This window comes from Artibeus jamaicensis, unplaced genomic scaffold (assembly GCF_021234435.1).
Source record: "Artibeus jamaicensis isolate MK-2021 breed Jamaican fruit bat unplaced genomic scaffold, CSHL_Jam_final contig_387, whole genome shotgun sequence".
Taxonomy (NCBI): Eukaryota; Metazoa; Chordata; class Mammalia; order Chiroptera; family Phyllostomidae; genus Artibeus; species Artibeus jamaicensis.
Genome location: NW_026521812.1, coordinates 22,128,455 through 22,143,287, shown reverse-complemented (window position 1 = coordinate 22,143,287; position 14,833 = coordinate 22,128,455). Strand labels below are relative to the sequence as shown.

The 14,833-nt window shown below is 44.7% G+C and overlaps 2 protein-coding genes across 4 annotated transcripts in view; one reads left to right on the top strand and one right to left on the bottom strand.

The window, feature by feature from the left end:
• The window catches only part of PPIL6 (peptidylprolyl isomerase like 6), a 35,733-nt gene extending 24,409 nt beyond the window's left edge, over positions 1 to 11,324 (bottom strand). The window contains exons 1-5 of one of the 3 annotated variants that reach the window (XM_037159006.2): positions 11,158 to 11,324; positions 7,799 to 7,894; positions 4,707 to 4,895; positions 1,344 to 1,406; positions 1,087 to 1,234 (exon numbers count right to left, since the gene is read on the bottom strand). In XM_037159006.2, coding sequence (XP_037014901.2) covers positions 1,087 to 1,234; positions 1,344 to 1,406; positions 4,707 to 4,895; positions 7,799 to 7,894; positions 11,158 to 11,292 — 631 coding nt within the window. In that variant the 5' untranslated portion in view covers positions 11,293 to 11,324. The remainder of the gene's footprint in view (positions 1 to 1,086; positions 1,235 to 1,343; positions 1,407 to 4,706; positions 4,896 to 7,798; positions 7,895 to 11,157) is intronic. The other 2 variants (XM_037159007.2, XM_037159008.2) reach the window with 2 other exon arrangements.
• Positions 11,325 to 11,416: 92 nt separating this feature from the next.
• Positions 11,417 to 14,744, top strand: SMPD2 (sphingomyelin phosphodiesterase 2). The gene is made up of 11 exons (XM_037159052.2): positions 11,417 to 11,672; positions 11,761 to 11,942; positions 12,172 to 12,268; positions 12,377 to 12,453; positions 12,791 to 12,884; positions 13,033 to 13,122; positions 13,370 to 13,452; positions 13,580 to 13,712; positions 13,804 to 13,908; positions 14,087 to 14,240; positions 14,339 to 14,744. The coding sequence occupies exons 2-11, from the start codon at positions 11,893 to 11,895 to the stop codon at positions 14,725 to 14,727; spliced, it is 1,272 nt and encodes a 423-aa protein (XP_037014947.2). The 5' UTR covers positions 11,417 to 11,672; positions 11,761 to 11,892; the 3' UTR covers positions 14,728 to 14,744.
• The last annotated feature ends 89 nt before the right edge of the window (positions 14,745 to 14,833 follow it).

Below are 14,833 nucleotides of genomic sequence, written 5' to 3'. Positions count from 1 at the left end.
TCCAGTGTGAATAAATCAAAATTATGCCTATTTTTTGTGTAAAATCAGCAAAAAATACATTTTTTGGTGTGTCGAAGAATTTTAGTAATTAGTTTATGTGTGCCATGAGATGAAAAAGGTTGAAAATTGTCTCTTTAGATCTTACTTTCAGTTGTAACAATGTAATGTTGATAAATTACACTGGTAAGAAATAAGTTGTTTTCCATTTATTCTATTTTCAAATTATCACCTTTAGTAGGTTTCTTAAAAGCACTGTATTTTCTAGGTACTCTTATTTATTTAGGTAAGCATTTTAAGCTATATTTACCATATTTTTCATACTATAAGACACTCCCCCCACCAGTTTGGAAGGAAAATGCAGCCACAACCCCACTCCACTGCTGCCCCTCCCACAGCGAGCCAGGCAAGCTACATTCAGCCTATATAAGATGCACCGCCCTTTCCTCCCAAATTTGGGGGGGGGAGTGCATCTTATAGTCTGAAAAATATGGTAATTAAAAATATGCTAGCTTACTTTATTGTATTACTTTATTTTAGACTATTCCTAGTAATATACTTTAAGTTTGTTTAATAATTAGGGAATTTTTAAAGAGTAGGAACATCTTAACTCATCATTTGGACATATGAAATATCCTTTAAATGTACAGAACATCTAATATTAAATATAGTTAATTCTATATACTGTATTTTGCCATGTATAATGCACACCCATGTTTCTGGCCCAAACTTTCAGGAAAAAAAATCTCTTGTTTTAATTTTTTAATTCAATTTATGTATTTATTTATATTTAAAAGCAAAACCGATTATCGTATTCCAGGGTATTATTTTGCATAAGAATATCATTATTGCTTTCTAGAGTTACACTTTTAATGCATAAGCATAAATAAAAGAATTAAAAACATTTACATAGACACAAAATTAATACTACCCATATATAATGCACATCCTTCTTTTTCCCTCAAAAATTTCGGCAAAACATGTGCACATTATTCACAGCAAAATATGGTACATTTCACTTAGGTAGATAAATTTTGGACATTCTGATTTGATGTTACAGTTCAGTTGTATTTAAGATTTCGAACTCACCTCCTCCTTGTATCCAACCATTTGGTACTATTCGATGAAAAATCGAACCTGCATAATGTAGCTTGATGCCACTTTGAGAAAATCCTGCTTTTCCTGTGCATAAGACCTGGAAATTTTTACATGTTTTGGGACATGCATCGTTGAACAGCTAAAAAAATAAAGATTAAAGGTTTCGAAGGTTAAATATTTAATATTTTAATGGTTACCAATTCCCATTCCCCCCACCTTATTAAAACAACAACAAAAAACCCTCTTACCTCAAAAATCAATCTTCCAATTGGAGAAAAAGCAATGGAAACATCCAAGAACACAAAGTCATGCTATTAAAATTCAGGAGAAAAAGATAATGCAGGTCAGCGTCTTGGAGGAAAATTTTAGAAATGACCAAAAAAACAATAATGTTATTGGTAAGATGTCAACAGCATTAACAGTGGAGAATGTAACAGCTAAAAGAATAATTTAAAGAATTTTGTGTCATTTTATTATATCAAGGCTTTACAACCTGAATAACATGCTTTTTTAAAACCCTTTAGCAGCAAAGCTTTGAGTACCATTAACCTGCCCCCGAGCCTGAGAACACATGGCCTAGATACCCACTACATTGCAAACGAGGGGTGGAAAGGAACACCAGTCAGTCCCTTTGGGTAAAGAAGGAGACTGGGAATTCTTTTTTTTCCTGAGTAACTTCAGGAAAAAAGCCAATGAGAGCACCATGGATTTGGTTACCATGTGGTCTGGATTTTCAGAGACAGCTCTGATTCAGCTAACCAGAACCAGGCCAGCCTTCCTGAGTGGGAAAATAAAACTGCTAAACCCATAGCAGGTGTGATTCCAGGGGCTGGGAAGAGAGATGCTGTGCTTTTGATGCTGTACAATTACGACCTCATGTTCTCAGAGGCTCCCAGCTCTTGTTTTCAATTGAAATCCTTTCTGGGACAGATAGCTAACATTTGTGTGATCTTGTCTAGCCTTACAAAGAGGCATCCAAAATGAAAGCACTAGTCTCTGTCACAGTAGCATTCGTTTAGGGAGCAGGGCACATCTAACAGAACACATCTGAAATCTTAGGCACCGTTCTCATACATAAAAATGCCACCTGATTTAACAAGGTCCATAATTTGTGTCCTGCCCTATTTCTTAAGAATCAAGGAAACATAAATGAAATGGCTATTAAATGTATCCCTATCATTAATTTTATGTCACTCAAACCTTTTCTTTTTTAATTAAAAGACTAAAATAATATTGTACATTCTGGCATCCACACTAATTATAATTAACTTGTGCCTCTCAGCTTCTATACTACAATTTCTTAATTATAAAAGATTATAACTTGAGAATAAAAGGCATAATATTGTAAACTTCACAGGCTTAGGAGGAAAAAGAGGATCTACTTAAAATCATGATTCCTTGTGCAACAGTATCTTATCTTTATGGGGTTGTCAATAGTAGTTAATTCTGAAAACTCGCATGAAAGGAGGTCAAATAAATGCAGCACAAGAAATGTCACCTGGCAGCCAAACACGCCAACACAATCGTGTGGTGTGTTGATCCAACCCAGAAGTAAATAAGTCCCTGCCTGGATTTTACTCAGCATCAAGTATCCACCATTTGGGAGAAGGAAAAAAAAAAACAACTAAGGATTTTCTCCAGAATCTAGGTCCCCTCTCCTCATTGTCCTAATTATTCAAGCTGTCATTATCTCTAGCCCATGTTAGTACAGCAGTACAGCAGCTTTCCAAATGGCTGTCTCTGCACACCCGATAGTTAAAAAAAAAAAAAAAGAGATTATATCATACTCTTTATGAAAGTTCTGTTGGCTTGGCTTCCTTCTAGATAAAATCTAACTCCTTGATTCAGAATGCATGATAGGTTCAACTTTCTTTGTTCCAATTGGGGAATTCCCCACAGGGCCCGCCACTCTCTGTAAAACCTAACAGGACCTAACAGAACCTAACGGGCCGGTTCTCCCTCTCCTCATCCTGTGAGCACCAGGGCGCAGGGATGTGACCTCGGCTCCACTAGTTAGCTGCTCTTGCCTGCTCCTTGGCTCTCCAGAGAGCAACAATGACACAAGGCCAGCTGAGCAGTTATTCTTGGTGAAGGTGGCCATTCAAATCCAGGCAGGGGGCACCCACAGTTGCACATTCCTGAGGTATGGCCCTGCCCATGTTTTCCTGTTGCCAGACCTCCCTTGGTTTCTACCTGCTTTCCTAAGAGGTTCCTCAGCTTACCTGTCAATTGTGAGGTTACCAACATGTCAAATAAAACCTTTTCTCCTTAAGCTAATCAGAGTAGCTTAGTATGACTGATACTCTGATTTTCCCAGCCTTGTTTCTGCACTAATCCTGGCTGCCTTGCTTTTCCCAGTTGTTCCCAGAGTACACCAAGTACTTCTGAACTCCTGTCCCTCTGGAAGTGACTGCTACGAACATTGAATTCCTCCTCACACCCCAGAGTTTCCAGCGGTTTCCAAGTGCATTATTTATTCAACCAATGATTCACTGAGCACCTATTATGTTTCTGATTCTGTTCAAAGCAGGGCTGTCACAGTGATGCAAGTTATTGGTCTTTGCCTTTGCATGGCTCAGAAAGACATGGATCTTTGTGTGGGCCTGGCCACCACAAGCAAGAAGTGATTTCCAGCATGTGGTAATTGTTGCTACAAAGTGTCTGAAGCAAAATTACAAAGTACTTTTGTCTGTACTGCCATCCCACCCTGATGTCTGTCTCTTCCTCTTTGGACCTCAGACATCATGACTGTCCTCTGCCACTGGAAACCCCAATGCCACAGTTGGTCCACTCCTGCTGTCACCAACTGTGCCATGCTTCAAAATGTCACCTTTCTTCTCAAACTTTCCATGCTCTTAGTGCGGTAGCTGTCACTTAGGTGTCTGAAGTATTACTTAAAATACTCACTAGCCCTGGCTGGTGTGGCTCAGTGGATTAAGCACCAGCCTGTGAACCAAAAGGTTGCAGTTTCAATCCCAGTCAGGGCACACGCCTGGGTTTGAGGCCAGGTACCCTAGTTGGGGGCATATGAGAGATAACCAACTGATATATCTCCAGCACATTTCAATGTTTCTCTTCCTCTCTTTCTCCCTCCCTTTCTGTCTTACTAAGTAAATCAATAAAATCTTTTAAAAAATAAAAATAAATATATTCATTAAAGGTGGATGAGTGACAGGCTTGACCTCTGAGGTGGAGTCTTTGTATTTTAAAATGAATGATGATAAACCTCACAGGGGTTGGCATCTCTGGGCCACACTGGAAGAAGAGATGTCTCAGACCACACATTAAATACATTATGATACATAATCACAAAAAAAATCTCACAATGTTTTGAGTATATTTACAATTTTGTGTTGGGCTGCATTTATAGCCATCCTGGGCCACATGCAGCCCGTGGGCCACAGGTTGGACACCCCTGCAGGGGGGTGGAGATGTTTGAGCAGGGATGCCCCCGCCCACCGAGATACAGGCTTGTGTGACCACCACCAAGCCAAGCCCTACCATATTATGTAATCCTTAACAAACCCGGTCTCCTATTCTTTTATATTCCCTTCATTAGAATATCAGTAAATAATAATGAATCGACTTCTTTAAAAATTAGTGTAACTTACCTTGGTGTCTCTTAAGAATTTAGCAGAATAATCCACAGTAAGTGCCTCATAAAGTGCAGGGGGCTTAAAATCAACGACATCCCATACCTTGTGGGCCCACTTCTGCAGATCGAGTGCATCACCCAGGAGCAGATCATTAATAAAACACATGACATAGGCAGAATATTCCCAGACTTCATTCTTAAGTTCCTGTAAAAAAAAAAAAAAGAAAAAAAGTAACAAAGAAAGAAAGAAAAAAACCTTGCTAACCCCACAAGCCAGAGCTTGGGTTCAACTCGAGGACTGAATCTTTAAAAAAATGTGTTTCTTGCCACTTTTCAGAATTTTGCTCTCAAAAAGAGTATAAGAACATTTTTCAAGACTCTGACATCACTGAAAGCAAAGAATGACCTGAAGGTAATCTTAAAAATGATAGTCATAAAAAATACATGGTCATCTGGTAATAAAAATCTGTGTGTAGCAAGCTTGTCATAGTAACTTGAAGACAGAAGGCCACCTCTGACGGCAGATCTGAAGCAGTTTACTGTGTGCATCCATGGAAAGGTCGGGGGTTCTGAGCAAGACATGCTTTTCAGTGTGAAGGATGGAAAGAATGTTTTGTTGATAGAGGAGATGTCAGAGAAAAGGAATGTCTCCTGACAGGGCTGACAGGAATTTCTGGGCTCCCCAGGGCAGATGAGAGACACTTACAAGTACTAAGCCCTTCAAAGTGTTCGTGTTTTTCTCCACATGACACTGGCAGTCAACCTCCTAGGTCCAGTGTGTGGCCACTGAGTAACGTCCCCTTCAAAGAGATCTGGTTTATTATCACCCAGTGGGGGTCCTGGCAAAACCATGGCCAATTTGGAACAGCTAATTTTAGTGGGCAATCGGAATTACAGATTCCTGAGCCTCTCCTGAGTTTCTGATTTGGGGGAGGGGCCTGAGAATTTACATTAGAAATGCAATGTCTAACAACATCCCAGGAGTTGCCAATGCTGCTGGTCGGAGACTGCACTTAGAAAAATGCCAGTTTGCGGGGGAACAGCCTGCCTTTGGTTTGCCAACTTGCTCCATTTTCAGCTCCTCTCAGGAGATTTCTTATTTGTTTGCAGCCTGCTTCAAGGAAGAGCATACAGTTCATGCTGAACTGTAAATCACTGATAGAGCTTATGAATCAATACTCCCTGGTTTAAATTTACCAGTGTTATCACATTTCACAGGACACAAAACTTTGAAAGAGGGAGAGGAAGTTTAACTGTGGATATTTTAGTTCCCTTGGCAGAAGAAATGCAGCAGAAGGTACACTTTATTCAGAGGCTGCTTTGTCTCTGTGTGGCCTCTGTACATGAGGAGACCTCCTAGCCGGCCTTGAGATAGTGGGCTGGACCTGATGGCTTCTGGGCTTTCCAGCACTATGACATATGATGCTACTTTTTTTGGAAGGGAGAGAAAGGCCTTTCAAAAGCCTTGAAGCCATCTCTCAAGTGTGCAACAATCTCCTGAAGCACACGGCTAGCATGGACCTAAGCAGCACTGCATCAAACACGTGATACAACACTTACACTCAAGGGAAAAATACTGGCCTGAAAAGGAAGAAGAGGTTAAAATGACAAGTATGCAGGAGATGACGGTGAGAGAGGGAAGGAAGGAAAGATAAGGAATAAAGAAGAGGTGGGAAGAAGCAGCAATGCTTATCTAGAAAGCCTCCTTCAGGACCTGTGAGAAAGGCAGGAGGAAGGGAACACAAAACATGTCAAGGTCAGTAACCTCGGCTGAAAAGGGTGGGAAATTACTCTTGAAGAGTACAGAGGGAATATGTAGAGGGGCAGGTGCAAGCCAAAGTGTGAGATTGTAGCTCTCTCAAAAGTAGAGAGCATGATGCTGGTACAGTATAGTAAATTTGATGATAAAAATGAAAAAAAAAAAAAAAAACTGTTTTATGTTAGAGAGACCAACTGGCATGGTTTACCCAGGACTGACCCAGTGTCAGTTCTGAAATTTCTGTATCTCAGGAAACTCCTCGGTCCCAGGTAAACCAGAACCATTGGTTGCCCTAGTTGTAAGGATTAAAGTAAATATATGTTAGAAGCTATTAGAATACTGTCTGGCATATATAATAAGCATCATACATGTTTCCTATGGTTCTATTCGAATGCCAATGAAAATGCAATAAGGCTATGAAAATGGTATGAGACTTACAAATGGTATTCGTGACTCAGTCTTGTGCCACTTATGTGACTGGGGAGTGAAGTGGTCTCAGGTAAAGCGACATGATAATCACATGATAGTCTATATGATAATCACAAGGCCACAGGACCTCCTTGTGCAACCAGGCACAAAACAATTGAAACTGCTCAGGTCAGGCAAAATGGGATTTCATCAGCCACTGCTGAGATGGGGTGGGGCAGGGAAACCAGGACTGGGACTCCCTACAGGATGGGCTGGGGGGTCTGGCAAGGGGCGTACACCATTCCACCTCACCCCCAACACCGGATGTTGCTGAGTCAGGGTGCCACCTCAGAATCCTTCATATCATACGCTGCAGACGGCACTGCCAACTTATCAGGGCTGGCACCAAAGAGAAAACTGATCTGCCCTCCCTGCACAAGCTCTACTAGTCCTGGGATCTCCAAGGGAATCGTGGGGGGGGGGGGAGATGCAGAGAAGCAAGCTTCACTTAAAGCAATGCCACCCTGTGGGAACCTGGTGCCTGTCATCAGAGCTGCCCTAGGCAATGGCCCAACACAAGCTCCTCACGACATCCATGCTCCGAAACCCAAACCTTCCAGAGTTAGAGTGGCAAGCTGTAGCAACCTGAGCACTAGAAAGTGTAAGGGATGTGCGGGGAAAGAGGGGCCATCAGCAGGGGTAAGTAGCAGCACTGAGAGTTTAAAGCTTACCTTTATCTCATGCCTTCCAAAAGAAAATCCTGTAAATGTTTTACTTTTTCTTAAAATCAGCCTGGTAAAATGATTGAAATAATTTAGGAAAAGTGCATAATTTAAAGAAATAAACTTTAGTCACACTAAAATTACTTCAGTTTTCCCAAAACAACGCATAAATACTTCAGGCAAAACTTCACTCATTTCCACCACCCCAATATCCTTTACCCTTTTTTTCTCCTGTAGATATTGATCCCATGCAAAGTCTTGAAGAGGAACTACTATAGGATCTTCAAATTTGGATGGAAAATTACTCTTCAGACTCTAGGTTTCAAAATAGAATAATTATTTTAGAGTAAGTTCCTTTTCAAAGTGGTAATCATTTGTCCCAATTTTTATGGGGTCTCCAAGAAATTTTATACAACGCACACCCAGGCTGCACGACACTCTGAGGTCCCGTGTGTTCACTTCCATTGAGTCACTCCCCAGCCCAGGCTGGGGCTCTGTCTTATTTGTCTCTCATCTGTAGAGCATAAGCCCCTTGAGGGCAAAGACTGTGTCTTAGTTTTCCTCTACTTCCATTGGCCTCAACATCTGGCACATAATGGATCACTCATACATAGTAACTGAATAAACAAATGAACAAATAAATGAATTTGTGCCAATAGTTCTGTAATATACTATGTTCTTTTATTACTTTTTTCCCCCTGAATTAAACTCTTACTAAACCGCAATAGATCTATGGATACTTTCAACTAAAAGAAATAAATGTATTGCTTTAATTCACTGATATATGGAGAATGACCAAAAGGATATTATTATGGTTATACCTCTTCGGAAAGAGATAAGTAAATACTAAATATGATTAGGTTTAGATAATGAGCATGTTTTGGTTTAACATGCTCTATATGAACTGTCTATATGAATCAGAGAAAATTCTTAGTGGTTAATAATCCCCATCAAAAATAAAATATTTCAGTTCATAGTATGTTATACTTTCCCTCCTTCTAAAGCAAGAGAAGGTAGTTGAGGCAGTAACAGTTAGGCCTGTTTTCTGAGTGGGTCTGAGGAGCAGATGGGCCAACAAGGAAAAGTGACAGCCGGCCTCTTCTGCCATCATCTAAGACAGGGGTGTCAAACTCATTTTCATGGCGGGGGGGGGGGGCGCACATCAGCCTCATGGTTGCTTTCAAAAGGTTGAAATAATTTTAGGACTGTATAAATGTAACTACTCCTTAACTGTTAAGGAGTTGAAATTACATTCGGCCCTTTGAAGGCAACCATGAGGCTGATGGGCCCCCCATGAAAATGAATTTGACACCCTTGGTCTGAGAGAACACTGATCTGGCACGCTTCATCCAGGGGAGATATTTCAAGGGGAAGAAGGCCTTGATGTGAGCGCATGTTGCTTTGGAACCAGGCACAGCAGAAGACAGCAATAGCAATCTGGCCATTGCCTTCTCAGACTACTGTCCCCAACCAACAAATGATATGTCCTTTTCTCTCAATTGCAGTGTCTGTGCTCATGCTAAGGCAACTGTATGGGATGACTGTTTCGAACTGAGGAACCACGTCGAATGACTAATAAACCCAACAGTTTTTAAATTAGGCATACAGAATCACACTTTCTTCATAATTTAATGTTTGTTCTAGAATGGACCACATCCGGATTAGAATATGTGTAATACTTTTTACAAATCTGAATCTTTGTCAGTTCATTAGGCATCTGGGATTGCTCACAAATGATCGTGTTGGGCATATTTACTAGGATCATGGTAAACTGAATTCACGTGGATGTTTTCATATTCACATAGAGCTATAGTAAGCAAAAGTTTATGAGAGGGAAAATTATCACTACTGATATAATGAAGATATTGTTTTCTCTTCTACGAGAGAGACTGGCAACCTGCCAGGGGTACAAATCTGGCCCCCAGCCTGTTTTTTGACATTAGAGCTAAGAATAATTTTTAGCTAAAAAAAAACAGGTAAGTTGAAAAACCACTAAGTTGAAAAAACCAAAAAAAATCATATTTCACGTCATGTGAAATTACATGCAAGTCAAGTTTCCGTGTGCATAATACAGTTTTATTGGAAACTCACCATTCATTTTCATACTGTGTGGCTGCTTTTGCACCGCAAGGATAAAACTGAGTGGTGGCCATGGAGAACCACCGGCCCCGAAGGCCTAGTAATTTAATATCTGGACTTTACCCAAAAACACTGGCAACATCTTGTCTACAGTGTGGAGCAGGCACAGAAAACTTGTGCCTTCAGAAAAGGAGCTAAGAGGAAAACCCCCCTCAAACATATGAAATACAAACTTAGGTTATAAAACTATGCCAATCCCATCAGCCCAACTAACACAACCCTCAATTTCTACTTCTTCACATGATCCTTATATCATTTCCACAGACTTCTGATCACTCTTCATTTTGATGTAACTTTAACCTATTTCATAAGTTAGTTACTATTTCCTGATTTGACATAATTACAAACTTTTTTTAACTCTGTGGACTTGGAGTAGGTGAGGTAGGAATTTAAGATTTCTTCTATTTGGGAACATTTTGTGTCAAGTATCCAGCGGGTACTTTGTGAGATACAGACATAGGTATTGTCTTGGATTCTGGTGGGGTTTTGAAGAAGAGAAGATCGGCATAATGTTAGAACAACATTTCTGGAGCAGAAGGCTGAATTCTACATTTCAACATTTCACAGATTTCTACATTTCCCCCGCATTGGGGTTATAGGCATGCTGCAACATTACTGACTTGGCCACATTCTTCCAATTAAACTGTTTTTCCTTCCGTATCATTCTGTGTTTACAAAGAAATGTCTGTGTTCTTGGAAGCACCTCATGGTCAGTCATTTATTAAGATATCTGTCTTGGCTGGTGAAGCCCAGTGGATTGAGCGCCGGCCTGCGAAACTTTGGTTACTTGTTCCATTCCCTGTCAGGGCACATATGCATGAGATGCGGACTTGGGGCATGGGAGAATCAACCAATTTGTTTCTCGCACACATTCATGTTTCTCTCCTTCTTTCTCCCTCCTTTCCCCTCTGGCTACAAATAAATAAATAAAATCTTTTAAAAAGAGAGAAAAATCCCCTTAAGAACATAGTTCGATTGGAATACAGTGACTACTTTAAAAATTTTTAATTAAAAACAAAAAATCTTCCCGAATGAATAGTTTTCAACAATCACTCGGAGTGGGAGTTTGTAAAAATTCAGCTAATTATACGGTAACACTTTTTCCTAAACATTTTTTTCATGAACTTAAAAAAATCTATAATTTCATTTAAAAATTAATGTGAAATAATCTGTGCGGCTATATAGAGGGCAGGAAGTACCTTTATTCCCAGCAAGGTTCTGAACCCTTCCTTCACTCGGAAGGCCCTTTAAAAGCAGCCCTTCTCGAAGTGGAATGCCCGCCCTCCGAAACCGCACTTCCCCCTTCTCGCTCAAATTCAAGCCGACTCGCGAGGCTCAACCAGGACACTCCCCACCCAGAGCCTCGACCCCTACCACTAAGAGGAGCGAGGCTGGAAAGTGGGAAGGGCCTCCGGCACTTGTAGTTTCTTCGCCGTTACCTCAGCTGTGCTCTTCGCAATCTGAAAGCTAGAGCTCTTGAAGAGCCCCACCACCTTCACTTGCAGCGGCTGTTCGGGCCGCAACTGCGAGCAGAATGGGACCGACCTCTGCCCGCTAGTCTGCGGTCCAGCCATGACTGCGCTCTGAGACGAGATGTAGCACAAACACTGCGTGTCGCCAGGACAACCGCGAGGCCCCGCCCCCGACGCTTCCTAAGAGGAGGGAGGTGGGGCTAGGGGCGGGGTGGGCGGGGCTGGTGAGGCGTGTTCGCCTGTTGCTGCTGAGCCGGAAAACGCCCCAACAGGACGCGTCGGGCTGAGGGTGCTGTGGCCGCCGCGGCCAGGCCGGGACAGAATTCGAGGGAGAAGAACCGGGAGCCCTGAGCCTCTTATGTCTCAGTGCGGCTTGCCACCCTTCCGGTCCCCCTCGCACGCGGCCCTCGCCTTTAGCCACCTACCGGGTGTCGCCGCAGATCGCCTTTCCGGTTTGGTGGGCAGCCAGTTTGGGCCAGCTGGTCAGTTGCCTGGGTAACGCGGGAGTCTGTCGGGTGCAGTGTCCAGCCACTGGCCTAAGCCTTCCAGACTTACGAGATACGTCCTTAGGGGCAGCGCGACAGCGGGGCCGACCACCTGTGCGCACTACCCTGGGAAGAGGCGCCGCCTGCCCACGCTCGTCCGGGCCGCTGCGGTCACTTGGGAAGTGGAGCCGTCCCGTGTCCCGTGACTGTTCCCGCCATGAAGCCCAACTTCTCCCTGCGACTGAGGGTCTTTAACCTCAACTGCTGGTGAGTGGTCCTGCGGAGTGGGATCTGGGCCACGGCCCCAGTCGCACCCACACAACCAAAGGAAGGAGCCCATCTTCACATCCGGGCGAGGACTATTTACCCTGTCCTACAATCTTCGGGTGCTGGGAGAACCCGCACCGCCAAAACCCACACCTGGCTCCCAGCTCCAGCGGTGTCCAGAGGGCCAAGGACTCCCAGTTGTTACCTCCCCTGGTCTTTCTGTCCTTAGGGGCATTCCGTACCTGAGCAAGCACCGAGCAGACCGCATGAAGCGCCTGGGAGACTTTCTGAACATGGAGAGCTTCGACCTAGCTCTACTGGAGGAGGTGGGCTGTATGGAACTGGCGTGGTGGAACCCGAACTGGGAAGCTGGGGAAGTAGGAGACTTTCCCTCTGGGAAAGAGCCAGGCAGACATCCTCACCCCTTCCCCCAGGTGTGGAGTGAGCAGGACTTCCAGGACCTGCGACAGAAGCTGTTGCCCACCTACCCAGCTGCACACTACTTCAGGAGGTGAGAACCCTTCTGGCCTGGAAGCCTCGAGGCTCTTGGCCCTGCCAGTCCAACCCTATCCTGGCTGCACCGTCCTTCCTGTCCCCCAGCATTCTCTCCTCTGGGTGTGGAAGCCAGAGAGGGTGGAACCAGGAAGATCCTAGCTCTTCAGCTTATCTCAGCCCTGTCATCAGGTCATGGTGTAGTCCCACAGAGGTCTGTTGCTTTGAGCTGGGTCCCGGAGCTGGTCCCAGGAGCAGAAAGATTAAAAAATAGCTAAGTGCTGGGAGACAAGAGAAGGGAAGAGGACTAGGTCTTTCTCTGTTTTTCTGACCATTAATCAGGATTTGTCTTCCAGTGGCATCATTGGCAGTGGTCTCTGTGTCTTCTCCAAACACCCAATCCAGGAATTCACCCAGCATGTCTACAGTCTCAATGGCTACCCCTACATGGTATGCCTGAGTTCTGACCTAATCTGCCTCCCTTACCCACCCTTCACTAACTGGGTAAAAGAGGCAGCCTTCTTAGGGTTGCAGGGGGTGGGGTGTGGACAGAAAGAGGGTAGCAGTGCTCTGAGTTCCTGCCCCCTCCTGCCTGTAGATCCATCATGGTGACTGGTTCAGTGGGAAGGCTGTGGGGCTGCTGGTGCTCCATCTAAGTGGACTGGTGCTCAATGCCTACGTGACCCACGTGAGTGAAGCTGGTGGTGCTGAGGGTGGGGACAGGCAACCTGGTACTGGGAGGGAGAGATGGAATCCTCTAGCTGGGCTGCTAGAGGGTTCACCTGGGGGTGAGGTGTGGGGGCAGGATCTCCAAAAATCAGTAGGCAAGGTTCACTCATTTTTTACCAAGCATCATGCCAAGTGACAGCAGGTTAATTTAGACCTGCCCTTGGGACCCTCATCTCACCTGCTGTAATCTCATTCATCTTGTTCAGCTCCACGCAGAGTACAATCGACAGAAGGACATTTACCTAGCACATCGTGTGGCCCAAGCTTGGGAACTGGCCCATTTCATCCAGTGTGTGAGCCTGGGCTTGACAAGGGATGTGGGATGGGGTCCAGGGGCTGAGCAGTGGCCAAAGCCCCACTTATAGGGTAGAGCTGGCTAGGAAAGAGTTCTTGCCTCACTCACCTGGTTTCCCTAGCCATACATCCAAGAAGGCTGATGTCATTCTGTTGTGTGGGGACCTCAACTTGCACCCAAAGGACCTGGGCTACCGCCTGCTGAAGGAGTGGACGGGGCTGCATGATGCCTACCTTGAGACCCAGGATTTCAAGGTGAGGACCTGCTTGATTGTTTCCCCACCTGGACATCCAGCTTCTTTCCCTTCTTCCCCCACATCCTAGCACAAGCCAACTGTTCACCTAGGGCTCTGAAGAAGGCTGTACAATGGTACCTCAGAACTGCTACGTCAACCAGCAGGAGCTGGAGCCATTTCCCTGTGGCATCCGCATCGATTATGTGCTTTATAAGGTCAGGCCCCTCCCCACAATGTGCCTTCACCCACTATGTCTATTCATCTCTCACCGACCTGGGCTGACCCTTTGTGCATCTACTCTAGCCTTAGTTCACTGATGCCTGGGGGATGGGACAGCTAGGAGCTGGTTGTCTGGGAAGATACAAGTTTCTCTCCGGCCCTTCCTTTTCCCAGGCTGTTTCTGGATTCTACATCTCCTGTAAGACTCTCAAAACTACTGCAGGCCATGACCCTCACAGTGGCTCCCCACTCTCCGATCATGAAGCCCTGATGGCTACTCTATGTGTGAAACACAGCCCACCCCAGCAAAACCCCAGCTCTACCAATGGTGAGTCACCCACATCCTTTCCCTTGGTTCCTCCCCACCATAAGGCAGCCCTTCCACTCTGACCCTCTGTCTTGCCCCACTGCCCTGCCTTGTTCTAGGACCAGCAGAGAGGTCACCATTGATCAGCGTGCTAAGGGAGGCCTGGACAGAGCTGGATCTGGCTGTGGCTCAAGCTCATTGGTGGGCCACCTTCGCTGGCTACATGATTGGGCTAGGGCTGCTTCTCCTGGCATTGCTCTGTGCCTTGGTTGCTGGAGGAGAGGTCAGGGAAGTTGCTATACTGCTTTGGACTCCCAGTATAGGATTGATGCTGGGGGCAGGTGCACTCTATCTCTTCCACATGCAGGAGGCTAAGGGCTTATGTAGGGCCCGGGCTGAGCTCCAACATGTGCTGGGAAGGGCAAGAGAGGCCCAAGACTTGGGCCCAGAGTCTCAGCCAGCTTTGTTGCTGGGGCATCAGGAGGGGGACAGGGCCGAGGACCAATAAAGCTTGACACTTTGGTGGCTCTGCCTTTTCCTTGGAGAGGCAGCGATCGGGCCAGTGATCACAGTGATTGTTACAGTGTAGACCTTCAGGCTCCTACACATCTCTT